A 27,836-nucleotide genomic window follows, 5' to 3' on the forward strand; every position below is an offset into this window, starting at 1 on the left:
GCACAAACTACTCGAAACGAGCAGGCTTCAGGCTGGGGGACTGATGTTGGTGTCATTTTCCGTCGATGATCGTATGCATTATTTGCCTCGACAAAACAATCAACAAAACAAATCCCCTACAATAAGTAAATAGTAGTGCATGCTACGAGGATTCATATTCGGTCTTTGTTATTTCCACAAAGTTTTAGTTATAGGTATAACCTCTTATATGTGTTCAGTAGCAAGAATGAGGGAAATAAATTAGTCAGCTACCTCCCCAGACCTAATCAACTCTAACTCTTAACGGAGTGTGTTTACTGGAGTGTACGTCATTCATCACCGTGCGTTTGAACAAACAACAGGCAATAGGAAGTGTTTATGTACCTAATCTTGGCTGCATAAATGTCAGACAAAGACAACAGAGTACAGCAACAATAACACAAAACAGCATTCAATGCCTCCAGTCCAGAACTAGCATACCTAAAACAAAGTAGTTATTACCACCCAACCGGAAACATTCCAACAACAGCGTGCATTATTACCGGTCACGTAATAATCACGATCATTTAAAATAAACAACAAGCATTATCATCCAAACAGCATAAGTTGATGCTGCCTATTATGCACACTAATTTCGGTAATTGGCAGTGCACCCAAACACTCCCGTTTAGCACAAGTCAAATGCCACTCTCTAACTCGCTCGCCGAGCTGTGCGCCCTCTGACGCCCTCTGAGCCGGTTCCTCCGCGACCTACAGCCTCCGGCGGACACCGTGTGCCGCTCGGGGCCGGTCATGTCGCAGCAGGCCCTCCTCCAGATGCCGGAACGCCTGTTAGAGGGCGCAGGGGACCACCCGTCAGTTGGGTCAGTGACAGTGGAGCGATGGAGTCCGAGAGTGTCATACGTCAGAAGGCAATGACCGGGTCGATTGGTATCGATTATGTACGATTTATACACTGGCACTGACTTAACACTGATTTATACACTGATTTCGTGGTTTTATCTCGAATCGCCAGGCTTCTGTCAGAGCGTGTGCACTCCGTCAGCGAGCCAGGCAACGCTTTGCTATTAAGGACAAACTTAACGATCGGTGGTCCGTTATACCCCAATAGCAACAGCACAACCGACCATAAATCCACCCTGCAAATCGCTCCGCCGATCTCCTGACAGCGATCGGTAGAACATCGACCGGTCTGCAGTCTGATGAGTGCCTGGCATCCTCTCCCCGGGCGGCGGCAGCCCGTCTGTGTCTCACCGTGACCAGCACCTGCAGGGCGACCGGCAGCGGAGAGGCCAGCGCCGCCCGCGGCTGCCGGTACCGCTTCGACGGCCACGAGAGTGCCCGCAGGTGCCGGTTGATGGCTTCGACGCCGTCGGCGATGTGACGGTTCCTCACGGGCAGAAAGCCGTACTGGGCGGCGGTGATGGCCGTGAGGAAAAAGGCCGTGCCGACCGGTACGGCATACTGCCGATAGGGGGGGGGGGGGGTCAGAGAGTTGGAGACGGTGCGGGGAGGCTCGGCGGGGTATGCTGGACACGAGCACCGACTTCACTGCCGACAGGGGTGCTGTTCAAGCGCTTGTCGAAAGCTTGGGTGGAGTGTAGGTTATGGCTAAGGCCTAAGTATGTATTACAGTCCTCAACCTTTCCAAAGTAGTGAATGTCGTTTAGGGAAGCGACATTATCGGGTGAACTCAGTAAAACCATAAACAAGATAGCCTCTAATAAAAGCGGACGACTCGTGCCTCATAACCATTAGCAGACATAGTCGGCTGTGTCTTATGACTAACAGACTTATCACTCTTTCCGTCTGACGTTGTTTTGTTACATTTGCTGTGTTTCTTTGAGACATTTTTTAATCTGACTTCAAAGTACGAACAACATGAGGCTTATCATACTAAAAGGATTCCTCTAGAAAAAAATCACAATATATAAACAATTCAGCACACCTATTGAGTTAACCGGGTCATTTTTTCTACTACGTGACGTTAAAGTTAATATCGTTTCATTCTAGTCACGTCCAGCTCGTCCAGAACTCCTTCTCTTCATTCAGCTCGTTTTAGTTTTTTTATAGCTAATCGCGGTAGAAGCTACACCGTGTTAACGATATCAAAAGAGGCATTCAGGACGTCATTAGGACGAAAAAAGCACACCCTTCACCACATGGAATCAGTTCTAATCATAGGCGGAGGAACGGGGGTGGGGCAACGGGGCACCGTGCCCCCCCCCCCCCCCTTTTGCCATTTTAACATTAGCCCTATGGGCGTTGCATGGACAGAATGGGACCAAAAGTCGGCAGTGCCCCCCCCCCCCCCCCCTTAATTGAAGGCTTTCCGCCGCTACTGGTTCCAATTGGATGGTGTCGTGTCCGTAAATAGGACAAACTTTTCCAGGAATCAGCAGAAATGGCACCCTCCAGCCATCCAGAACTCCGCTTTATACAAAAGCACCTGCGCGTCTCTTTCCTGACACATGTATAATCAGGACGTTTTCTTTTTCCGTCAGATTTATCGTATCGCCTTACATAATCGATCCTAATAAATCACCGATTCGTCTCTCCCGGCCGGAGGTGCCAGAGATCGGGGATCGGTCAGTCCGCGCCACGGGTCCGACCCGTGACCAAACTGGCTTATCTCTTCATGTACCGCTATGTGACCCACTGACCCGGAAATCATCACCCTGAGCGGCCCGCGCCCAGCTGGAGTCGACGGATTGGCCAGAAAATTAGGAGAAACAGCCGTGGAAAGGCCGTGCTTCGACACGAACGATCTATTGGCTTGGCGTGTGCCCCAAAACGAGATGATCGGAACATCCGCCCAGTGACAGCGACGGACGTAAGGCAGATGGATCTGAGAGTGATGGTCTAGTTTGGATGACGGGTGTCTTTCGGCTTGTGAATTGTGATGAACCAACGGTGTTAGATAACAAGGCATATCCCAGCCCCGATAACATAATCACACCAAACAATACGTGTAATCGCAGAATTACAAACACTGTTCCGGGTGCCATTTCATTCACAGGCTCGTACAGAAAAGAGATCAAAGGCACGGAGAACGATCTACACACAACCGTCTTATATTTCAGCGTGTGGTGATTCATAAATCGGTTTTCGCCAAATAACGTCCAGAGAAACGGCTCCAGAGAAAAAAGATAAGATACATCTATATTTGTAAGACGCGTCGAATGGTGCACTTTTGCACTTTTGGGAAAAAGTCAATCTCGAAGTTGACTTCAGGTGACCTGAAATAGACTTGCATGACCGTGGCACGTGCTGGGTCATGTCAAGTTTATTCGTAGAAACTGAGCATGAATCCGACGCCCATTGTGCCCCAAGCAATCATCCCGAGGCACAGGACAGCTAAAGAGTGACTGACAGGGTGGCAGTAAATTGTGACTGAATTTAATTGATGAAATAACTGTTGCACATATTATTTAAACTGTCACCCTCTATAACCTGTCATGCATGAACTTGCATGGCCTTGGCATCAATACAATTCTTTCATGGATCGTACGACTAAACCCGCGCTCTGGTGAGGTCTGTTTATAACGTGACCTGGTGGAATGGGCTATTTTTGCCCCCCCCCCCCCCACGTATCTCCGAAACTACTGGAGGGATCCGTAAAATTCAAACGGCGTTCGATAGCCCTGTCAAATTTGATGAGAGAAATCCAATTCCATTGACCCCGGGGTCACCGATGACATCACAGGTCAGGTCAAAGATAAAATGTTTTACCGTTCACGGGGCTTCTAGGAAATGTGCTATAAGTTATAACATGGAGTAAAACGCATTTTATCGAAAATTAGCGATAGGGCGTCAGTTGCCTAGTAGGTACATGTATTGCTAGATTAGAGGTCACTGATAATACCAGGCCAGGCCACAGGTCAGGTCACCAAGGGTCAGCACATGAACTTAATTTTACTCTCGATGCAACGTAACATTCACAGCGAGTCTAATGGTGATATTATTTGCGCGACGTGGTCTAGAATTGCTAAAAATTGAGTTTGAAAATTTGACGTCATCCATTTTGAACAGTTTCTCCGCTATAACTTGGCCAAAAAAGAGATATCGATCTAAAATTTGGTATGTGAATAGAAGTTAATAGGGGCTATTACATATATTTCGGTTGTTTCTAAAATCGAAAATCTTTTGGGATTTTTCGACAATTATAAAAAAATATGTTTTTGATATTTAGGAGTCAAAATCCAAAAGCTTCCAAATTTCCAGATACCAGTTTAGCAGCCATAGTAATTCTACACCTTTAACGTGTTTTAACGTTTTTCTGTATCTTCAAAGCTATAGGCCTGACAGCTCTTCCCGCGAAACCTTCTTTTGGGTCGAAAATGGCAGAACATGACGTCACTCTGACGTTTTTTGCGGCCAACCTATCATAGCCTTTAGAAAATTTATTGGTCACAATGTGTAAAATTGATGCCCGGGAGGGTACTGCATGTTTGGTGACGATCGGTGCAGCGGTTCTGGAGATACATCGAAAAGTCTGGAGGGGGAGGGGGCAAAAAATAGCCCCCCCACCAGGGCGCGGGTTAATAAATACCAATTACCTCATTTGCAATGCGTGTGAGGGCATTTCGTGAGAAGATGTGTGAATGCAAAAGGTGAAGATAGTCCGCACTACACTAAACGTGTGCTCTTCCTCCTTTTTTTATAAGTCGTGGGCCTATGAATGTTATGTAAATAATGGTGCCGTTCTTCCTCCATAAAACGCAAGAGTTGATACTGCAGCTGCTAAAAGACTTTTAGAAAAAGCAACAAATTTATTATAATACTTTATTAGAAATGTTTATGTTCCTCAAGCGCAGTTGGTGCTAGTTTCGGCACAAAAATATACATAAATGGCAAGGGTCACGAGAAGCAAGGCCTAGTGAGAATGGATATTGGACACACCCATGGGAGTTTGCAAAAAAAAAGCTCAGAAGCTAAGCCTTGTCCCGTGTTATGTTATATCTAGATATCTCATTTACCAACATCACCTGTGGTATCATCCGTCACTTAACGTGATTATGTCGGATGAGGTGCAATGCGACAGAGTTTTAGCTAACAATCATGCATCCCAAAATCTTGTGCGTGAAGACGGCGACAAAAGATGATTAAAATGATGTGTTTTACCGCTTTGTTTTATACACGACAGCCGTATCAGCGGAATTATTACAGCGAGAGCAGTTGTCAAATATTTGTGTTTATCGGATATAATAAGATGTCAGAAGGCACCTTATAGAACCTACCCTTATCGTGAAGAGCAATATCTTGGTATAGGTAAAATTAAGCAATGTTCCCGGACCTATAGGTAGTCGGCATATCGAGGCGGAAATACTAACGCATGTCGGGAAGTGATGCTTATACAGTAGCTGCAAGCAATTTAAACAACAAAATGTCACTGCAAACCATATGTACCGTACTTAAAAACATCACACATTATATAAGAAGCAAATAAACCAGCAATGTTGATGTTACGTAACAGTCATATTCCACTGCATGATAAAGCCATATCCTAAAGCCAATATGACGTAAGCCATTAGTCTCATGTCTTACTAGGGCCTAATCCCATCAACACGGTACAAACCCGTTTTACAAAGCGGGATGTCTCCCTAGAATCAAAGTTAGGTCATAAAAGCAAATTGCGCACATGCCTAAAAGCACAATCAGTAATCAATTTTGAAAAACTGCTAAGGCTGCCGATCCGTCCTTACCTCCCAGTCTTCGAACAGAGCACGGACGCTGCGCAGTTGAGTCAGATACCGGTTAATGTTCATATACAGGAGACCGGCGTGGGTGACATGATGTCCAATCACTGCCAGAAGCACCAACACCAGCACCAGTGGGGCGCGCATGGCACTAGCTCTCGGCCGAGGGGCGACGGGAGGGCGGCGGGATGGCGAGTGGCGAGACCGGTCAGAGGGCCGCACCGCCTCCGACCGTTTACTGTCGACTGACGACCCGTAGGGGTGCCCCGGGGCCAGCTCATCTACTCCAGGAACATGTCTGTGCTGTTATCGATGCTGTTTAGGCCCAGTCGGACGCCGGGCGCCCACCCCGACCAAGGGTATTCCCAGAGAGGAGTGCCGGAAACCGAGACTGAATGGGATGCAATTTGGCGCGCCTGCTGAGGAAACATAATTAAATAGCGGCCAGGTTGGGGTGATTAAAAGGCTTTAAATAGTGGCCTTACAGCTGCCAGGGAAACACCGTGGCCTGTTTTTCTGAGCAGATGGAGCCTGAATGTGACTGGTGCAGCGCTTCCAATTTGCTATTCTGCCTGACGTAAGCCCCATACAGTGCTAACATTGCGAGTGTGATGATCAAAATTTAGGGGCGTGGAGCCATATTTTTAGTCATCCGAAATGGAAAATGCATACAAAACTGTTCATCTATATGATCCAGTCAAACGCATCTGCATTCTTTTACAGGATGAAATGTAATACTGCTTGCCTTCATAGCCATTCAACTGTCCAGTGGAGAGTTGTAATTTCATGAGGAGCAAGCGACGGAATAAGCGATAAAGAAGCGTTTTCCTGCTTATTTTAACCCAAAATCATCACAGCCACCTATGTATATCACTCTGTGAACGGAAAATCACTAACCAGCAGATGCTAACCTAATTATGCTAAGGACAAAAACAACTTCTTCATTCTGTCTCCACCATGGCTCCATCATTTATCGATTGATTTCTATTCCACATTCGAGCTTCCATAAAAAAACGAGAGCATCTCTTGTTACCAGGCCGAGCACACTGATAAACTTAAGGTTACGACCTACTTGGAGCCAGTTAGATAACAGCGACGTCCCGCAGTTCCAAACCACGCCAGTACCGTTAGAACGCTCTACGAGCTCATCCGTTTCTCATCTGTGTTTAAAATTTGTTTTCACCTCGCCGGACACATTCGAAAACACGCCTTCTCCAACTGGCAGATAAGAATGTCCTCCGATGTCAAGAGCATTACAGAGTTGTTACCGAAGGAAGATGTGCCAGAGGCGTCATGGAGGTATAATGACGCTACTCAGTTGGCGATTAAGGCGTTTTGGTGACGCTTACTGGAATCATGTCGTTATTTGAAACGCTCCTTTGGACAGTTACTTTTTGGTCAGGTCTAATGGACGGTCACATAGGTCATCAAATAATGAAAAAGAGGTCATATTATAGTGACAAATGATCTGACGGGTCACAGGCCGAAATAAAAACAGCTAATAAAAACACACACTCACAGATCATCGAATGTTATCCGCAGGGCAGCTATATACATTCTGATACTCGGAATTCGTAAATAAGACCCAATGAAAAATGCTGGAAGTGCTTCTCAGGCTGAGGGCCAAAAACATGCCCGCATACACTGTCACGCTGGTGGTACCGTACATCGGTACAACGCTAGTTAAAAATGCACATTGCACAACATATGCGATGCATGATGCCTATACACATCTATCATCGTATTTATTTATTCGTACCCATGGCGGTTCTTGCGAGCGAGCAAAAAGTGACTATGCTTGTGATGATAACACTCAGTTATAGTCTGCTCGACGGTGGCAGTCACTGTAAACAATCTATCCAACGCACAAAAGGAGCTCTTTCATAAGCCATCCTATCAGAAACGAAGTGCTGTAATGCAGCTTTTCCCATAAGATTTGATAGTACTCATTGCAAATCTGCTGCGGCGCTTAGTAACGAACGTTAGGGCCCGTGCCGCGAATGTCAAGCTTGAGATGAGAACACCTGGATGGCGTCCTTTGCTGTGCATCGTTTTTACGACTATATAAAACTCACAACGATCGAATTTATCTGCCATATTGATGCATCATGTCGCTTTGATGCATTACAATAGACCATGATAAATTGAAATGGGCACCTTGGCTAAGACATGACTGCCTAGCGCTTTACAAGTGGTAACTATTTGTAGAAGCATATCACATATCAGCATGTGCAAATACATAGCACTCACCTTATAAAACATATCTTACTCACCTCCCACTTCTCCAGGATTGGCATGATTTCAAAGAAGGTCATGTAATACGGCAGAAAGTTGAACGCCACACCTTCCGTAACACTGACGCTTAAACACAGGAGCACAATAACGCTAAAGAGCTTCATGGTGAGAGCACGCTGCCGAACCTTCCTGCAGACACACCGGCCGTCGAGTGAGCCCCGCACAAATAGGTGTCCCCTCTCCGACTCGGCAACATACAGAACCGCTATTGTCGCTCAATATTCGCATCACAACAGTGTGGATGTGGGACGCCCAAAGCAAGAGTGCGTGATTCGCTAAGATGATGCTAGTAAAAACGCGAGCGGCGACACCTCACTGTCAAGTCGAGTGACGCGGGCAGAATTGAAAGATCCTTGGCTCATCGTATCGTAGCGCGTGGCTCAGAAGCATCGGTGGGCAACCCCAACACTTGACTTGATAAACAGAAAAGGATAAAAAGATTAAAAGAATCTGATAAAAAACCATTTGGGGCAGATCGTTAACTTTACCGTTACCAAAAGTCCACAGCCATCATAGGTATTCAGCAGCTTCGACTCAACTGACTCGTTAATCGATTTAAATGAGTGATATTCCTAAGTTAAGAGACGGACCAGTGATCTAAAATTAGCGGCACATACCTGGCCCTGTTTATCTACATCCCTGATCTCTAAGGAGATCCATATGCGGATCCAGATCGTCCTACATCTATCGGCATTAGGTCATGTGACGGTCGACCCAGCAGGAGATCAGACGGACCTGTATGTAAATATGTCGGACAGTTTTCCCGTGGTATGCGCCTCATCACCGACACCCAGGGCAGACGCATTTCAGCGGAACGGTGCGCACTGATCGAAATGGGACCCGCCATGGGTGAAAAGGCCAGTTCACGCCACATACGGGTCAGTTCACGCTACATATGGGCATACCGGCTGATCGCTCTTCGCGTACAGATGTTCCCATGTGGATGTAGGGCGGCTTCTCAGTTCTCGGAAAACAACGAGGAGGGTATTAACCGTCGTTTCTCAACTGGCAAGGACGTAAAGATTTGTAACTTGATAGGCATAAATCTCGGACGATAATTGTAATACAAAACTCAGTAAAAGACTTTTGACCGCATCAGTCACCAACGCGACCAGTCGGACTGCATTGCTCCAAGCCGCGAGCTTTCGTATTTATTTATTTATTTATTTAGGCTCGTTACAACATCCACGTAGTGGCTTTTACGTTGTAGTGTCAGTATACATGAAAATCATCTCACATCTCGGGCATAGATAAAAAGACAAAAAGAAAAGTAAAATACAAGAACACGATAAGAATATTAAAATACCACGATAACAGCATCTATAAAATGTTGAGGTAAGCTAAATCACCATCCAATAGGTACATGAAATATATGTAAAAGATGACAGTAAATGGAGCGGTACTAAACGACCTAAAAGGCGAACGAACTATGACACCTAAGATATAAACATTGCACAAGCTATCACACTAACGCATTCTCTCTGATATTCTTCCTGCACTGCCTAACGGTCGGCGCCTCCCGGACAGCTGGTGGCGCTCCATTCCAGCTAGCCACGGCGCGGTAGGTAAAGAAGCGCCGGGCACGTTCAGTGCGCACCTTGGGTAGCTGGAGCTGCCCAGCTTCAACGGCCCGGGTGCTGCGTGCTGATATGTCTGCGCGGGACTCGACAAGAGTTTTTAGATTTGCGGAATAAGTTCCGTCTTTTAGAATCTTATGAATCGTGAGAATATCCTTTTCCACAATAAGTTTGTCTAAATTTTGCCAATTAAGCTCAGCGAACAACGGTGTGACGTGCACGTTGCGCCGTGATGAGGTAGTGATTTGGGCAGCATGATTCAGCACCTTCTGGACTCGTTTCCGCTGGACATCCCTGCACCCACCCCAAACAGTAAGGCAATACGCTATATGTGGGAAGACCAGAGCCTCAACAATGAACTTTTTTACTGCGGTGGGTAAAGAATGGGAAAATTTCGCCAGCCCTGCCAAAGTTGCGTATGATCTCCGGATCACCATCGAGACATGGTCCTCCCACTTCAGCTCGGGGTCCAATGTGACGCCTAACACTTTCATCTTGATTGCTGGCCGCACCTGCGCACCAGCAAAGTTCACCATAATGTCGCCACCAATGCCTTGTTTTGGCATGCCAAAAAGTATCATTTCGGTTTTCGCCGGATTAATTTTAAGTCCGTTTTGGTCATACCAGTTCTGAACGATGGAGAGCATATCCTCCACTTTGTGTTTATGACTATTCATATCGTTTTTGTTGAAACTGTTGAGAAATTGCGAGTCATCGGCATACATTACAATTTTATCGCAAACGACATGGGAAGCGACATCATTAGTGAATAACGAGAACAAGATTGCTCCCAAAGTGCTCCCCTGTACCACGCCATGGGTGACAGGAAGGGGGTGTGACCCCCCTTTTACTATCTGACGCCTACCGTCAAGCCAGTCGGAAAACCAGTGCCCATCCACACCGTGCCAACCTAGTTTATCCATGAGTCTGCCATGCTCGACGCTGTCAAAGGCTTTGGAGATATCGGCCGCAATATTTGACACCACTTTCCCCTTGTCAGTTTCCGATATTATGAATTGGACAGCGTCGAGCATAGCAGACTCCGTGGAGTGACCCCTACGGAAGCCATGTTGCTCCGGACAAATAACATTAGCTGGGAGCTGGGAGAGACACGCGCTGCGCGAGTGTCACCTGTCTATCGAGACGGCTCGCAGCTGCGTCCTCCCGTCACGCAAGCTCCGTCACAGCCGTCACAGTGTGAAACGTCACACCAGTGACGGCGGGCGGGCGGCAGAGAGAGTGCCACCCCGGGGGACACCTGGAGACACCACTCCGGGCGCAAGGCAACACGCGGCTGGTGCCCTCATCGCGCGCGGGCCGGCCCAGGAGCGTCAACCTCTGACCGGCCGGCTCGCGGCGCGGCGCGGCCTAGATCGATCGCCTGACGGCCGTGTGGGCGTCGCGGCCGGCCCGTCGCTAGATGAACAGGTGCCCGCGGGGGCAGCGCGCCGGTCCCGCCGCCGCGTCTCTGACGACCGCGCCGCACGGCAGATGAGGTTATGAGCGCCACACTGTGGCCCGCCGAGCGCCGCCCCCAACCAATAAAACAGGAAGACCGATTTAATGACTTCCGGGAGTCACCGTGTAATGAGCCAGCTTTTGTCCAGAAAATGGTAGAGCATTGCCTTTTGAAAGCTAGCTTTGGAAAATGTCGCGCATAAGACTGGCACTTGAAAGAAGCCAAAATGAAAAATATTGGTCGGCATGACTACTGTAACTGGTCGGCAAATGGTCGGTGTAGATGGTTGGCGGTCCACTCACCGTTGCGAGTAGTGCCCTGAATGCAAGGGATTCTAATTTCCTCAATAATTTATTTTTCCTCCTCAGTTTCCTTTTCAAATGTGAAACTCGAAACGTCCCACGCTCTCAATAAATGTACGAGGAAATAAACATCTCATGGATCAACTAATGAAAAATTATTTGAAGGGGCTGACCGGTGCCCAATGATATAGCGATTAGAATGTAGCTAAACGAGCCTAGCGAGGGATAACATATTAAATGACCATTGAAATTGAAAGAAATAATGTGATGATGACACCAACAAACCAGGCAACTTATTGCATTTATATATTTACAAATTAATTGGCAAATGAAGGGTAAGTCAAGAACCGTATCACAAGCGGGGGGAGGGGCATCCGCCCTCTTTCATCCTCAGAATATTGCGACGCTTGACCGATCATCTTTGACCGATCATCCTTTCCCGTTCCGAGGTGGTTGTCAGTGGTGAGTGTTCACCACACCAAGCCAACCGGTGAGGGCTGCTCCTAAGCTGAGCATTCCCTCAACCCTCCGGCATGACCGGAGAGAATGCATACGGCCACGGGTGCCGGTGGATACGTAGAAACAGAGCAGAGAGAGTAGAGGGAACGGGAAGCGGAGGGAGAGGGGGACAGAGGCAGAGGCCGAAGCAGAGGGAGAGGCAGACTGAGACGGCAGGGCCAGAGGCAGAGACAGAGAGAGGGAAAGAGAGACAGGAAGAGGGATGGGTGGGCAAAAGCTCTTCCACTGCCCACTGGCAGCTCTGACTTGAGATTTGTGACTTTTCGATTGTTGGGGAACCGGGCTCCCTGCCGACCCAACCCGTCTTGCTTGGCCTATTCATTGTTGACAATCAAATACGTCATACAAAAACATATCGCAAGTCATCGGCCGAGGCCGGATCGGTACATCACCGCTATGAAATCTCGAAGTCGTCTCAGTCTCTCCGATGGAAGGCCTCCTCCTGAGGAGTCGTCTGTCCGGCCCTCCACATCAGTGCAAGTCGCAGACAGTTCAAGTTCGCACTTGTAGCTTCAACACTTCTCCACGCTCGCAAGACATCCGCACACTCATCACTCCACTATCATCACAATAAAATCACCACCGCACCGCTCGGATAATTGTCACTCAATTATCACATCGCCAATCACTAATCACTCATTAACCGCCCAACACCTTCAGCCATGCGTATTTCATTTCAATTTTGTGTAAGTACAACGCGGCCGGCCGTCGCGTCTGTCAGCTGAGCTGAACGCTGATTGGTCGAGAGCGGTGTCACTTTGCGCCGGTGACCGGCTTGGTGTGTGTCGCCTGAGGCGGTGCGCCGGTCGCCATGCAAAGGATGCGTTTGCGATCGTGGCCGTGGCGCTGAAGACCAGGGCCTCGTTTCATAAAAGGAATTACTTACGGCGTTCCGTCAATTATGCCAGATTTGGCGTATTTGATGCCAATTCGGTTTCATAAAGCCGGAGACCGGAGTAATTCACGCCATCGAAAGTACGGAGCTTCATTTACGGCAAATGCTCGATTCCGGACCAATTGATGCCATTTGGGTTTCATAAAACGACGTAATTAACGCCAAATATTTTATCAAGCTCTTGATATCAGTGGTGTAAACTACGCACAAAAATGTTGCGTGATTTTGAATTAATGTGAAGATTCAAAGCTAGTTTTTAATATATTTTATAATGTTGAGCCCGGTGAGGAAGAAAGAACAGCCAAAATGAGAAAAAGAAACTGCAAATCTTCTGTACCAGTCGCTTTTTGTGGCCACTATCGGAATTTTGTTTATTCGCCGCGCCGCGCCACTTTCGTAGTTAGGCACTTCTGCTTAGCTGGCTTTCTGCTGTTTTTAATATGTTGTTTTAGTAAAGGATGGTCATCAATATCAATTTTGTTTTTTCATAAATAATTTTTAAGATTTAAATTCAACATAATTGTTTTATAATTTCTCGTAAAAAAATTAGTGTTGACATAAAATTGTAATTTGTAGGACGCTTGATAAATTACGGTAACTACTCAAATGTGCTTAGTTACGGAGGTGTAAACAATCAAGGCCCTATATACTAGGTAGAGTCATCCGGGGATTTTACGTAAACCTGTGACGTCACACGAGCGTCACACGAGTAAACAATTCCAGTTGTGGCTTTGTGAAACGGCTTTATTTGCGCTCCGTAGTTTGAAAGGGTGTGAATTACGGAAAGGTGTAAGTTACGGCAGAGCTTTATGAAACGAGGCCCAGGGAGGGATGAAAAGAGGAACGGGAAAATTTTTAGCTTACGAAATACGAAGCCTGGAAGAAAAGTGCCCCGCAATTACATTCCTACCGCAAAGCCTCCATTTACATACCTACTTGTAGACTGCTATGCAATAAATAGATAGTGGAGTGTTTCTCTCTCCCATAGATGGGCAATTGGGCAGGTATCTGAATCCTGATGATGGCAACCAGACTCCCCAGTCCCGTGGAAACAAGCCAAAGGCTATCCCGGCCCAAGGAACATCATTGTTCCACCAGTCAGGGGTGGACAAATGCCAGTTGGGGTAGCACGAGTCTTCCCAATTCCACGCCGGCAGTGCGCCGGCTTGGCTTTGGAGCCGCACCAGACGGCGGAGGTCAAGGTCACCGCCAGGGCGGCGGCGAATTTGCTGCGCCCGTGCAACCCCAACTCGGCATATTTCTCCACCCCTGCCACCAGTGTCTGGAGTACCTAAGATGCCATCAAGCTCAGTCTCTCTCATTTTGCCCTCGCTCTGTTCCTCACCCCTGATGTTACTGTGTCCAAAACTGCCGCCATCAGCGGCGGCCGACTACTCCCCGTGGTACGCCCTCCCCCCCCCCCGCCGGGTAGGGGGTCGAGGGGGCGGAGCCGCAGCCGCTGGCCGCCCACGCCGCCCCGACCGATGCTCGCTCGACGCGCCGCCGTTTTAGTATTGATTCGTCGGCGGCGGACGGAGGACGGACGGAGGCACGGCGCTCCCGGCAGACTGTCTCGGCGACCTGACCTGACCTGACCTGAGCGCGGCCCCGGCCGGCGACATGACCTCGCGAACTCGCTGAAGGTGAGCTGGGCACGGCAGGCGGGGTCGGAGAGACTCGAGGCGGTCACAGACGCTCTCTTCTTGGAACGCAGCCCGGCTCGCGACGCACTCTGTTTATAAGATCACCTTTGTTTTTATTGCACCGAATATTAGTTTGGTGATAAGAAGTTGTGTTGACAACTTGGCAACTTTCAGTGTTTCAGAAAGCTGTAATCTGTTGACTTGGTCAACGGCTGACCCATGTAAACAAATGCAGACCAGTTACAGCCTAGTCACTGGTCTCGGTAATCAATGCAGGTCACGACTTCTTTGCTAATGTTTTACTTGATATTTTATTAAGCCGCAATGCATGTTGCAACTCTAGAATTTTATGTTGTCCCTGGTCCCATGCAAATAAGGGTTGGCATAGGAATGTAGATTATACAGTTTTGACCTTTTCAAAGGTTTGCTAATTGGCGCGAACATTCATTTGAAGCACTTTGTCGGAGTAATTAAGGTGCAGAATGTCGTGAATGTCTAAGTAACTACATCACTTCACAAAGACAGACTCACCAGAGCCCGGGAGTTTCTGTAACTGTTTGCAATCACTGAATTCAGAATATAGCTGAAGTAACGCTGGACGTCTCTAAAGTTGAGCAGGCAGAACATTTACCAACGGCATAAGGAAACGTGCCCTCTCGTTAGCACGATCAAAGTAAAGCCTATTAACGCTGCGCACTCAAGGTTGACATTTAACCCGCGACCTGGTGGGGGGGGCTATTTTTGCCCCCCCCCTCCAGACTTTTCGATATATCTCCAGAACCGCTGCGCCGATCGTCACCAAACTTTCAGTACCCTCCCGGACATCAATTTTACACATTGTGACCAAAAATTTTTCCAAAGGCTATGATAGGTTGGTCGGAAATGACGTCAGAGTGACGTCATGTTCTGCCGTTTTCGACCCAAAAAAGGGTTTCGTGGGAAGAGCTGTCAGGCCTATAGCTTTGCAAATACAGAAAAATGATAAAGACATAAAAGCTGTAGATTGGACAGGGCTATAAAACTGCTATCTCGGATTTTTGAAATTTTTGGATTTTGACCCCCCAAAATCAAAAAATAGATTTTTTTGGAAATAATAATCGAAAAATCCAAAAAGTTTTTTGAATTTCGCAAAAACCGGAATATATGTGATAGTCCTTACCGCTTTCCATCCACATACCAAATTTGAGATTGATACCTCTTTTTTTTTGGCGAAGTTATAGCGAACAAACTGTTCAAAATTGATGACGTCAAATTTTCAAACTCAATTTTTAACCATTCTAGACCCCGTAGCGCAAAACAAAGACCACCATTAGACTCCCCGTGACGAGCTGCATCGAATCAATACCCATTTTATGCAAAACTATCAACTTTAAAATTTGACCTTTTTGGCCTGACCTTGACCTGACCTCGACTTGAACTTCACCAGAAAGTGACCTAAGCCGTACCTGATAGTCTTATAACCAACAACATTGAGTTGGAAATGAAAAATTGGCCATAAAACATGTATCACACAACCTTAGTAAAGCTGGGCTCATGTGACCTGACCTGTGACCCTTGGTGACCTGACCTGTGACCTGACCTGGTATTGCCAGTGACCTCTAATAGCAACATATCTACTAGGCAACTGACGCCCTACCGCTGATTCTCGACAAAATGCGTTTTCCTCGGTGTTATAGCGCATTCCCTAGAAGACCCGTGAACGGTGAAACATTTCATCTTTGACCTGACCTGTGACGTCATCGGTGACCCCGAGGTCAATGAAATTTGGTTTCCTTCGACAAATTTGACAGGCCTTTCGAACGCCGTTTGAATTTTGCGGATCCGTCCAGTAGTTTCGGAGATACGAGGGGGGGCAAAAAATAGCCCCCCCCCCCCCCACCAGGTCGCGTTATAAACAGACCCCACCAGGGCGCGGGTTAAGAGGTGTTGTTCAGTATTCACTAAATTACTATTAATTCATAGTTTTGGCAGTGGTATGAGTGCTATTTGTTTTTTGTTTTGTTTTTAAGTTCTCGCTCGACTGAAGAGCAAAGACACTAGACAGTGCACAATACAAAAACTTTAGGTACCCATTAAAGTGACATACTAGGGCTCTTATACAGCACATTGTTAAGGATTTCCGTATACTCTATTTAAAAAAAAAAACACAATTTAGGCTGTCATCACGCGAGCCTGCCTAGGTGTTACGACGTAACCATTTCCAATGTACTGCATTCAGGTCCTTAACACGTCTCCTTATCGTCTCTGATGCCGAAAATGAGGACTTTTTCTTCTAATGCACCACTTTTCATGCAGCATGTCACACCACATGATGCCCAAATGATGTCAATTTCACGTCATCTACCGCACATGGGTCCGGCTCTTCCCATGCATATTTCCCTTTTGATCGCCATCGATCTTCCATCACGGGATGATCAGAGGCCCAGCGCGACCCCCGGCGACCGATGGGTTTTGAACCATCCCCGCCCAGCTCCTTGTCGCACGTCAGGGTAGCCTCACTTCCCACCCCACTTCCCTATGGTTTATACTAGCTCTCATGACGCTTGCTTGGGCATCATGACACCCCGGACCGCAGTGCCTTGCCTCTGAAGTGACTTTAGTCGAGGGAACTGTCGGGAAAACGTGGCGCAATGTCCGCTCTCTGTCAGAGGCAGGCCCTCGGCACCACCCTGTCCTACCTGGCCCACTCAGTCGTTCCGGCTTGTTGGAAGTTATTCCGCAGCCGCAGGCTTGACCTTTGAAGAGTGCAACGCGGAAGTGCATTAGAAGAGCTCGGCAATCAGCATGCAACGCTGCCGTAGCGTCTGTACTTCCGCTAAGGGAACTGATAATGAGCTTGCAAAGGTGTCTGTTTGGATAATTGACAAGACATGTGTATAATAATAAAAGCTCCACAATTGTGCGTTCTTTCTCCGTTCGAGTACGCTGGTCTTAAACCGCTGCGGGTTTAAGACGCTTACGTTGCCGGTATAAACCGAGAGTAATTACCTCTGCATCCATGCAGAGAGGCTGATAAGCTGTGTTTGTGCATATGCCAGGTGATACGCATTTTTTCTACAAATTTAGCTCGAATGTTTGAATGGACGGATAGAGCTCAGCACATATGCCAGCTAGAGCTCAGCCCAGGCTCTTGATTCCAGGTTAAATGTCAGAAGAGCTATAGACAGTGACCATCGACTACCCGACTCGATGTAAGTGCCGGAGATACGTGCCCTCGGATCACTGGAAGATTTTTTGAAACCAAATTTGAACATGAGGAGCTTTAATTACTTCAGTAATCTATGGCATCTGACTTTGGTTGAACGGTGGCTAACCACCTCAACAAAAGCTCGTGTCATCTAGTATCAGACAGCGATATTCGCCGGCCAAAGTTTGGACCTATCCTGTCTAATAACTGTCAATGCGTGACCTTGGGATGACTTGTGACAGTGAGTACGACCCAGGAGTTAAGAACTAATAGTCGTAGAGCTGACGGTGACCTCAATCTCGCATGCTATAACTTTTCGCTGTCCCTTGCCATGTTTTGGAGTGGATTTTATTACCTGACATGGCAATCAGTGGTTTATCAGCTTGTAGCGAGAAAGGCTACAGGTGTCGTCGCTCCAGGCAAAATGTTCTTGCGACTTTTAAATCGATGGTCTGGCTCTTAATTAGCCAAAGTGGGTATGAAATTATGAATCGATGGGTGCACACTGCACAGGGAGACTTGCTTAGCAAGCCAATCTGACCTGGCAGTTCAGCTTAAACATGAAATTTTAGTAATTATAAAAAATTAAGATTTGTAGATAAACGAACACATTCTCTGTACATTTCTTACCGATTGTCCCTTTAGTTCAGCCGAACGATATGGCTGGAGGGAACGCCTTTTCAAGATTGCACGGAGAGCAAACTGCCAAAAGTCGTAAGTCCCATGTGTCTCAGGAGCAGGTGTCGGAAAGCTCTGAAGTTCACGCCGAAAGCTTGGGGCCGAACTTCAATAATTAGCACTGCTACCACCGCGAAATACGGGCCGCCGGTCGGTCGTTGGTTGCCGCCTTAGTTAGCTGGAGAATTTCCGACCGAGTGCCCCGGACATCGGGCGGGGGCTGGCTGAGCCCCCCGACCTTTGACCGAGCCTCTCCGGGGGTATAATCCGCGCGGGGGACGCTTGGAGTGCCAGCTCAGCGGAAAAGACGCAGAAGGTCCGCTCTAGAGACAGATTGGGCGGACCGGGAGCTCAGTAATGAGCTTATTTGGAGTCAGACGGCTGACGAACGCACCAGTTCACCTGGTGGCCCGAGCATTCCGCCGTCACAGAGCATGTGCCGCGGTCCGATTCCACTAATTTCCAAATGGGTTTTGACCTTCAGCGGTGACATTGCGTCGACTGCCGTCGGAGTACAGCCCTTCCCCTTACCCTTGAACTAGCTGGCCTGCTCTTTGTTGGCCTGGCTTTCCTGAGACTTATACCATGGCTTTCAGCAAACAAGTCTCCTTTATGCACTGCAATCTACAAACTGCGCTGTCATCTAAGGTCTCCCTCTAATGTGCTTCGAAAGTCTGTTCTCTAGCTTGGGATGACGAATCAGACTCGATAGTGAAAGTCAAAACCACATCTCTGCACACTGATTCCGAGATTACAAATGTGCTGTCGGTACCACGGAACTTCTAGCTCTCCTCACTGACCCGCGCTCTCTTCCGGCAGGGTGGGGTCGGCGCCGGCCCCTCGCCAGCGGGCCAGATGACCCAGCTCAAGTCCAAAGAGCCGCCACCTACCTGGAAGGAACGCGAAATCAACGGCAACTGCGAGTTTGGCGTCAAAAGTTACCTACATCAGTTTTACGATGGCCCAGAGAGCGTGGACTTCGACCTCTATGAATATGAGGTACGTACGTGTACAATTGGGAGGGGAGGGAGCTTTATTCGGGACGTTTTGTCATCACATCACAATGTAAGGGCGCCACGTTCTTATGCATTTCGCTAGGGTCCACAGCTTTCAGTCTAAAAAGTACTATCTCACAAAGAAGCCAATCATGTGGCAGGACAGGGTTGCATGCGACACCGTTCCACTAATACGGGTATGGCGTGCTATGCCGTGCGATACGGGCCACTTATTTATCCATTCCATGCATCACTACATACATTGCTTTGTTTGTTTATGTTTCTACAGACCACGTATTTTCCCGATCGGGTCAGAGGGGCTGAAGATAAATCAGTTTGATTGATCGATGCCAAATGATTGTGATGCTGGCCAGTCACCGTGATGCTGGCAATAAGGGCTATTTATACGCACGGACGGGAACACAACTTTTATAGATGTTGTTTGTATTGTCCAACGCATCAGTGGATTGGCTACGGCAATGTCTGAGGCAAATTTCTTAATGAATTGACCGTAGTGAGCATAGCGTAGATATAGATACCTAAATGAGCCGTTAATGCGCTAGTCTCAAAAAGCTCGGTAGTTAATTCTTTCTATAAATTAGGTAGTTTCATGTGCCAATAGAAGGTAATATTTTACTTTGATGATCCTCATTTACAATTATTATTCATTTTCGCTATCTTGATCGTTTTTTTATAGTTTTAAGATATATTTTAAACGATTTATTCTTCTTCGAGCAAAAAGAAGATTATCATATCGAGATATAAGTTGACACGATCGCTGGTTTGACGCCCATGCTGGTACCCGCATGTGGGCAAATGACGTAAAATAACTGCTGATTTAATGACGGATAAATTTAGTGAAGCTAAGTATGAATAACTGCCAAACACCTGCCGACATTTATCATCATTCTAGCGCATATCAAGGTCCGGCTCGGCCACAATGGCGCGTTGATCGATGTAGTACCTGTGACGTAAGAGGTATCCCGTTCTCTGATTGGTCGGGAGCCGGTTCTCCCGCGGGACTCGGGCGCAGGTGGTAGTGGTAATTGAGTTATGTTTGGAGTCTGACAAGAGCTGGCTTTGTGGCCACCAACACAGTCGGATCGAGTGCCCGCTCAGGCTGGTCCGAGGGATACTGAGATCAGATTGAAGTGCTTTTTGCTGAATGCCATATGTAAGGCTATATGCTTCTGTGAACCCGTAGATCAATAGAGATGGGCTTGCATAAATATGTCACCCGTTTGATGTGGCCACGACAGTTATGTATGCGGAGCCAGTCGCCTCTTGATGGGGATAGTATGAGGTTTTTGATAAGTCATAACCTTACAAGCATTCCACAAAAGTAACAGAGGTAATGGACCACTCGGGTCATTTCAATAGCTGCATGGGCCATGTTAAACTAGTTCATGATGTTGTTACTAGAGGTCATGAAATTCCTCTTTTGACGTCTTTCACTGTAGGATGCTTTAGCGCTGTGCGAATACTTTGACCTCCACATTTAATATCGAAGTAGGCACTGCCAATACTGCAAAGGATCACCAATCTGAAGGTCTTGGAACAGCAGAAAACAATAGGTACACGATACAGCAGTGGCCGACACCTTTCATCTTGCGGCTGGTCATATGTCGTGGAAATCTTATTACGATCTCTCAGAATAATGTTTTCCTCGGCGATGCCCGCTATAAGACCGTCTGTGCCCTTGCTGTGCGGCAATGGACTGAGTGCAGCCAATTGTCGGTGTTAGTATTTGTTACATCTTTACGGCCGCCGGGCCGTCCGGCTGGCCGCCGCTGCTGCAGCGAGCAGCGCTGCGGCGCAGTCTACCCGGCGGGCGCTCGGCCGCGCCGCGCGGCGCGGTCGCTGATTGGTGACCCGTAGATCATGTGACCGGCGGTCGATGTGGGGCCGGTGCCGCGGCGGCGGCGCATTCTGGCAGGAGATTCGGGCGGGACCGGAACGTTGTCCGTGTGGTGTGGCTCTCGGATTCGGACTGATGTGCCGGCTTTGTCAGCTCGCTCCGCGGCAACGTGTTCGGCGTAATTGTTGCACGCTGTTGAGAATGGGACTACTGTCCTGTTCGAAGCCCACCAACTAAATTGCGCCGAACAGCCAAAATCTTTAGAGGTGGAATTGCAGTCCTGCCTCTAACATGATCCTCTTTTGGCTACCGGAATTTTATTTACATGTTGGCGGCAATTAACTCGTACCCATGGCCTCACCGTGGTTTCAAGGAGGCAATTTTCGGGTAGCGTCTGCGCTCATGTCGCATTCGAGTCACATTGTCATATCGAGTCATTGCATTGCACAGTTTTGTTTGTCTGTTTGTTTGACGTATCGTGGCAATAAGACGTGAGGAACCAAATCCAATGTCTTTTGGTTAGACCTGATTTGGACACAAAGCCGGAGGCGAGAGGGGAATCGAACAGTCGGGCTGAGTTCCTGACATAAGTCCACCGGGGCCGGATCGTCTTTTCTTTCGTTGGGACTTCCGTCTTGGCGATTGGACTGGCTTTCGTTGGGACTTCTGTCCTGGCGATTGGGCTGGCCTTCGTTGGGACTACCGTCTTGGCGATTGGACTGACTTTCGATTCCTACTTCGCTGTAATTCTCCTCTCGTGAAATTGAGGCTTTTTCCGCCTGATCGGATTAATGTCCGGTTAGATGCTTTGCTATAATTTGTTTTACATACAGTCCGCTTTATATTTGAATTTAAGTTGAATTTTGAAGCCTGTCAGTGTCACATCATGGATGATCTTTTGAGTACGAGAACAAAACTTCGTTCAAAGGCCACGAAACTGTGCAATGAGCTTCGAATTTACCGAGAATGTGATCGTAAACACTTGGACCCAGACCTACTTGCCCTCAAGCTCCACCATGTTCAGAAGGTGCAGAGCGAGCTGCACAGCACTCAGGCTGAGCTCGACAAGCTAGGGCAGGCAGATGATTCTAGTCACATGCAGACCATGGAAGATGAGGTGTTTCTGGGCTCTCGCCTACTCACCCGCCTTGAGAAAGCTGAGGAAGCCAAAGAAAGGGCTGAGCCACCGACTGTGTCGGGAAACGCTGATTTTAAGTCTTTCATCTCCGTGAAAATTCCTACTTTTCACGGGGACATCATGAAATGGTCTGAGTTCTGGGAACTATTTGAAATCTCGGCCCACAACAATCCTGGCTTCGCGGATATCCAGAGATTTGTGGTGCTTAAATCGCACTTGGCTGGAGTGGCTCTGAGATGCGTTGAGGGCATACCCGTCTCAGGTGGCGGGTACGCTGAAGCTGTCTCGGCTCTCAAAGAGCGCTTCAAGCGTGATGACCTGGTCCGAGAGACCTTAATGAGAGACATGTTGAGCATGCCGTCGGTCCCACAAAATGACCTGACGGCGATAAGGTCTCTCATAGATCATTTGATGGCGCATACTCGCGCGCTGAGGACCCTGGGAGTCAGTTCTGACAGTTTCTCCAGTCTGATGCTGCCGGTCGTGAGAGATAAAATCCCAGAAAGCTGGCGTCTCGAGTGGGCCAGACGAGAGAGCAGCGACTTCTCCGAGTTTCTGGAATTCCTGCAACATGAGATGCGAATCCGAGAGTCGGCCAGGGGAGGCAAGGCTAGTGCCGGTTCATCCGACACTCCGATCTCGGCGCCGTCTGCTTTCAGGAGTCTGCACGCCCAAAGCATGGCGAGCCCAGGGAAAGAGCCCGGTGCGCCTGTGTGCGGATGCTGCGGGCGCGGTTCCCACCGGCTGGACCAGTGCGCTGAGTCCCAGGAGCTCTCAGTGGAGGCCCGATGGAAGAGCGCCAGGGCTTCCAAAGCCTGCTATCAGTGCCTCGGGACAGGTCATGTGGCCGGAGTCTGTCGTGGCGACTCGTGTGCCATCTGCGGCAGAAAGCACCACTCGCTGCTTCACTTTGCGAATGCTGCCCCACATGAGGAGATCGGTGAAGAGAGGCCCGGGCTGTCGCCCGAGGCTCCACCTTTCTACCTGTGGAGGCCACAACTGAGGGTGGTCAGTCCGATGCCGAAGCTGGTGACTCAGGTTCAAAGAGCCACAAATGTTACAATGCCACAGGCATCTCTGGAAAAGAAACGTTTTTCCTGACGGCATTGGTTGATGTCGAGGGACCGGAAGGCAAGCGAAAGGCACGCCTCCTCATTGATGGATGTTCAGATGCCTCCTATGTCAGAGACTCTCTGGCCAAGGAGCTGGGGCTCCCTGTAACAGGTACGGGCATGTTTGCCTGTTCCGGCTTCCAGGAACGGACGGAAGCAGCCAGACCTTACGAACAAATTGAAGTGACGCTCCGAAGTCGGTTCGGTGGCGATCCCGTGACGTTAAAGATGTGGAGCACGGAGACCTTATGCTCACCCCTCCCAGCCACCTCACCACCCACTGGGCCTTCCGGACTGCCGGATTTGATGGCCGACGATTTTGACGGTGGGGAGGTGGATCTCCTAATCGGCATCGATTATTTGTATCGTGTCGTGTTGTGGAGGCAGATTGAGATCGGAGAGGGTCTGCGGGCCATAGAGACGGTCTTTGGCTACGCACTGCACGGGTACTTATGTGATGATTCGCTGAATCAGCCCGGTCACCAGAATTCCCACTGTCGTCAGCTGAGACAGGTGAGGAGTCTGGCTGAGACCAGGGTCGGCCAGAATGAGGCCGCCATGGAAGTGGATGGAATGCTGCCTGAGTCACACTGGAACGAGCCAGTGGGCTGTTCCAGTGAAATGACGATGACATTGACGACGGATGAATACTCATCATCCGATCATGGTTCCGCAAAGGCGCGAACCTCGCAGCCAGAGCTGCTCAATGCAGGAAAGACTCGCCTGAGCGGTGAACAACATAACACGGTGACAAATAAAGACGGGGAGATGACTCTCTCTGTCAAGGGGTCAAATGATGACCCAGAGCAAAATGGCGAGGGTGGAGCCGGGCTGTCGCCGGGCGAACACAACTCCTGGGCTGTGGCCCGGAGTCTGGGTCCAAAACCCTCCTCGTCTCTCCATGGGGAGATCGCCCCATCAACTGCGGTGGGCGGGGTGGACCGGAGCCAATGGAGTGCTGTAGCGCCCCGGCGGCCCCGACGGTGCCCGTCAACGCCGATGCTGGGAGACTGTCGGCAGCCGTCTCCGAAGAGACGACGTCTTCGGAGCCGCTGGAGGAGCGACGGCCCAAGACGGAGGTGGAGCCGGAGCTGGAGGGCGCCTGCACCACCGGCAGCACCGCCTCACTTCCCAGCGTTCCCACGCCTATGGAAGAGAAAGAAGAAGAGGACGCAGCCGACGACGCTGGCCTCCGGTCCAGGGACCCATGGTCAGCTGCGGGAGGAATAACGAAACCCGCAACGACAGCCGCAACCAAGTTCGCGTGCGGCCAGTGAAGTGAAGTGTGCCTGGTTGTAAATGTGTGCGCGTTTTTGTTGAAAATGTGTTAACTTTAGAGTTCCCACATTTTGGTGGGGAGAAATGTTAGTATTTGTTACATCTTTACGGCCGCCGGGCCGTCCGGCTGGCCGCCGCTGCTGCAGCGAGCAGCGCTGCGGCGCAGTCTACCCGGCGGGCGCTCGGCCGCGCCGCGCGGCGCGGTCGCTGATTGGTGACCCGTAGATCATGTGACCGGCGGTCGATGTGGGGCCGGTGCCGCGGCGGCGGCGCATTCTGGCAGGAGATTGGGGCGGGACCGGAACGTTGTCCGTGTGGTGTGGCTCTCGGAGTCGGACTGATGTGCCGGCTTTGTCAGCTCGCTCCGCGGCAACGTGTTCGGCGTAATTGTTGCACGCTGTTGAGAATGGGACTACTGTCCTGTTCGAAGCCCACCAACTAAATTGCGCCGAACAGCCAAAATCTTTAGAGGTGGGATTGCAGTCCTGCCTCTAACATGATCCTCTTTTGGCTACCGGAATTTTATTTACATGTTGGCGGCAATTAACTCGTACCCATGGCCTCACCGTGGTTTCAAGGAGGCAATTTTCGGGTAGCGTCTGCGCTCATGTCGCATTCGAGTCACATTGTCATATCGAGTCATTGCATTGCACAGTTTTGTTTGTCTGTTTGTTTGACGTATCGTGGCAATAAGACGTGAGGAACCAAATCCAATGTCTTTTGGTTAGACCTGATTTGGACACAAAGCCGGAGGCGAGAGGGGAATCGAACAGTCGGGCTGAGTTCCTGACAGTCGGAGAGTATTCCGGCCATCTAACTAGTCGAAATGACCAAGTGCTTTATAACATCTTCACAAGCTGTTCTAACAGCAAAGGACCGGAACGGCTATACATCCTGAGTACTCGTAATGCCAAGAAATTGCAATAAACAATACAATTTTAAGAGATTTAATATCACTCGTAGCCATGAGGGAAGGTTACACCTCAATGATAATTATTTGTGGTCCAACTAAGTGTGATTATGTCATCTGTGAATCGTTTGATGCATAGATTTTACAGATCACAGATTCTTATTTGATTGAAAACGTTAAAAAAGAAACTATGTTATTTAATACCGGCGTTCGTGTGTCGCAGGAGGACCAGTGCGACCAGTCGTCCTGGCCGGGGCCGGCGGAGGGCGGCCGGCGCCGGCGGCGCGCCTGCTGCCGGCCGGCCGGCTGCGTCCGGCCGCTGCTGATTCTCTCGCTGCTGCTGCTGGCCTCGGCCGGCTCGTTCCTGCTGCTGCTGGTGCTGCTGCCGCCGCCGCTGGCGCTGCTGACGGCTGCCTCGGACGTCACGGCTGCCGAGCTGGCCGCGCTGACCGCCGCCTGCATGGGCGCCACCGGCACCCTGGTCTCCGTCTGCCTGATGCTGCAGGTAGGTCAATGGTTTGTCAGCGGTCAGTGGTCATAGATCTGTGGGCAGTAATCTTGATCTGTTTGAATTCACCGCCTATCGCCTGATCTCCTCGCCACGATAGTCCGGCAGGCTGAAGTAGTGTCAGTTGTCAGTTTAATTTTCAATGTTGCCGGAGCGTGAATGATGCATTTATAAGGTCCATCTCTCTGATGCTACAAATGATACCTGTCAGTGTTCAAAGCTCATTTTGGCGAGTCGATCAATCTGCTCTTGGGATTCCTTACCCGTATCAAATTTGCTTTTTACTGTAGCCAATTAAAGTTTTCGCATTTCTTAGCCCTGGCTCATTTCAGTTTCCCATCTTCCGAAGAGAACTCAAGTGAAAGTTAATCCAACTTGGTCAGACTAATCTGAGATAAATGGCTTTAATTTCCCTTGAGCAGCCCACATTCCAACTGCCACTAATTGGCACCGAAATTCTCGTGTGTTTCTGGCATACTGTCGCGACTAGCTCCAGCTTACAGAGCGCTTAGCGGCCTCTTGAGTTCTTAACTAATAAACTTACCTTTCTGCCTTATTATAAGCCTTATGCCTTATTATAAACTTACTGTGTCTTCCATCCCGTATTCCTTCTATTCTTTGTAACAATCTCCCTCCTTCGTGCAGGTGAAATCAAACGCCCTGGCTGCCCGGGAGGGCGGCGGTGACCAGCGGTCTCTGTACCGCTCTCAGGCCGCGCCTCCCAGCCCCACAGAGGCCACGGTACCGGCCACCGCTCAGCTCATCAGCATCCAGCCGGACGCACCGCCGCGCTATGACGTCACCAGAGTCCAGAGTGACGTCACCGGGACTGGCGAACACTAACGGAAAACACGGGTGAATGAAAGGGTGTGTCTCGTACTGGGATGTCTCCCGAAAGGAAGCATCGCAGGCCGGACTGAGTGCTTAGTATTCCAACGACAGAGGCTAGTATATGAAAGCAGTGGGTGAAGGAGTTATGAGAAATGCTAAGACTGAGAGAATGCTTTCATATCCGGCTCAAAAGCTGTCGAGATATTAAAGTGAATCACAGAATGTGTCTATTTTGCGTGTAAAGGCAAGTGTTATGGCTGCAAGGGTTAGCGCGTGTGTTGTGGGTCGCTTGCCACCCATAAGGTGAAATCTTCATATAAAAAAACGATATGAATATCTCAGGCAAACACACCGTCGAAGAAATAAAGACATAAAAGTGATAGAAAACAAAAAGATGGGTGGGATGGAGATAGCGTATTGGCGGACGAGAGTACGAGAATTGCTGACCGATCTGTCCAGAAATCCAACGCGATAAGAAAAAGGTCATGGCTGATTGAGAAAGTATTTCTGGTCGCGCTGAGATATAGTGATCTATGAAAACCGCGCCGACCATAGACAAAGGAGCGAGCAGATCAGATAAAGCCGCACTATTTTGTAGAGTGTGTTGTCGCTGGCTCTTGCCCCTGATCTCCATCTCATGGTAATGAAAAATGTAGTATCTATGGTGAGCGGAGGACCATTTAGCGGGGGAATATCCCCGCTGGAAATGAAGATGGATCCGGAAATGTTATCCGAAAGAAAACGTCATCCGAACGGTCACGTGTGTGGATTGACATTTGTGGTCAGCTGAGGGATACAACGCTCTGATTATCCACTGTGATCAATGTCAAAATTAGGTGTCATGACATGGTGGCGATACAAATATACGGCCGTTATCCGGTTCGTGGAGTTCAGAGTTTAGTACCGTCGCTGGTTATTCTCGACTCGAGGACCGAGGGCCGACCGGCGCTTTGGGCAGGTGCAGTCCGTGGTT

At 49.0% G+C, this 27,836-nt stretch overlaps 2 protein-coding genes across 3 annotated transcripts; one reads left to right on the forward strand and one right to left on the reverse strand.

Moving 5' to 3' along the window:
- Nucleotides 1-340: 340 nt before the first annotated feature.
- On the reverse strand, nucleotides 341-5,928 carry LOC122385782. The gene is made up of 3 exons (XM_043374281.1): nucleotides 5,685-5,928; nucleotides 1,234-1,443; nucleotides 341-807 (listed from the first exon to the last, which is right to left on the reverse strand). Exons 1-3 carry the CDS (start codon nucleotides 5,823-5,825, stop codon nucleotides 730-732), a joined length of 429 nt encoding a protein of 142 aa, XP_043230216.1. The 5' UTR covers nucleotides 5,826-5,928; the 3' UTR covers nucleotides 341-729.
- An 8,306-nt stretch (nucleotides 5,929-14,234) lies between these two features.
- On the forward strand, nucleotides 14,235-27,174 carry LOC122385763. 2 transcript variants are annotated; one of them, XM_043374249.1, is made up of 4 exons: nucleotides 14,235-14,368; nucleotides 19,053-19,232; nucleotides 25,748-26,029; nucleotides 26,678-27,174. In XM_043374249.1, exons 2-4 carry the CDS (start codon nucleotides 19,089-19,091, stop codon nucleotides 26,873-26,875), a joined length of 624 nt encoding a protein of 207 aa, XP_043230184.1. In that variant the 5' UTR covers nucleotides 14,235-14,368; nucleotides 19,053-19,088; the 3' UTR covers nucleotides 26,876-27,174. The 2 variants fall into 2 exon arrangements, with proteins under 2 accessions (XP_043230184.1, XP_043230185.1); XM_043374250.1 differs by having other exon boundaries at nucleotides 14,254-14,328; nucleotides 19,067-19,232.
- Nucleotides 27,175-27,836: the final 662 nt, after the last annotated feature.

Source organism: Amphibalanus amphitrite, unplaced genomic scaffold (assembly GCF_019059575.1).
Source record: "Amphibalanus amphitrite isolate SeventyFive unplaced genomic scaffold, NRLGWU_Aamphi_draft 000230F_arrow, whole genome shotgun sequence".
NCBI lineage: Eukaryota > Metazoa > Arthropoda > Thecostraca > Balanomorpha > Balanidae > Amphibalanus > Amphibalanus amphitrite.

Coding starts and splice junctions, on each gene's coding strand:
- LOC122385782 (XM_043374281.1), bottom strand. CDS start 5,825: ATGCGCGCCCCACTGGTGCTGGTGTTGGTGCTTCTGGCAGTGATTGGA. Junction 1,444..5,684: donor CTCTGTTCGAAGACTGGGAG/GTAAGGACGGAT, acceptor CCCTATCGGCAG/TATGCCGTACCGGTCGGCAC. Junction 808..1,233: donor CCCTGCAGGTGCTGGTCACG/GTGAGACACAGA, acceptor GCCCTCTAACAG/GCGTTCCGGCATCTGGAGGA.
- LOC122385763 (XM_043374249.1), top strand. CDS start 19,089: ATGACCCAGCTCAAGTCCAAAGAGCCGCCACCTACCTGGAAGGAACGC. Junction 19,233..25,747: donor TCGACCTCTATGAATATGAG/GTACGTACGTGT, acceptor CGTGTGTCGCAG/GAGGACCAGTGCGACCAGTC. Junction 26,030..26,677: donor CCGTCTGCCTGATGCTGCAG/GTAGGTCAATGG, acceptor TCCTTCGTGCAG/GTGAAATCAAACGCCCTGGC.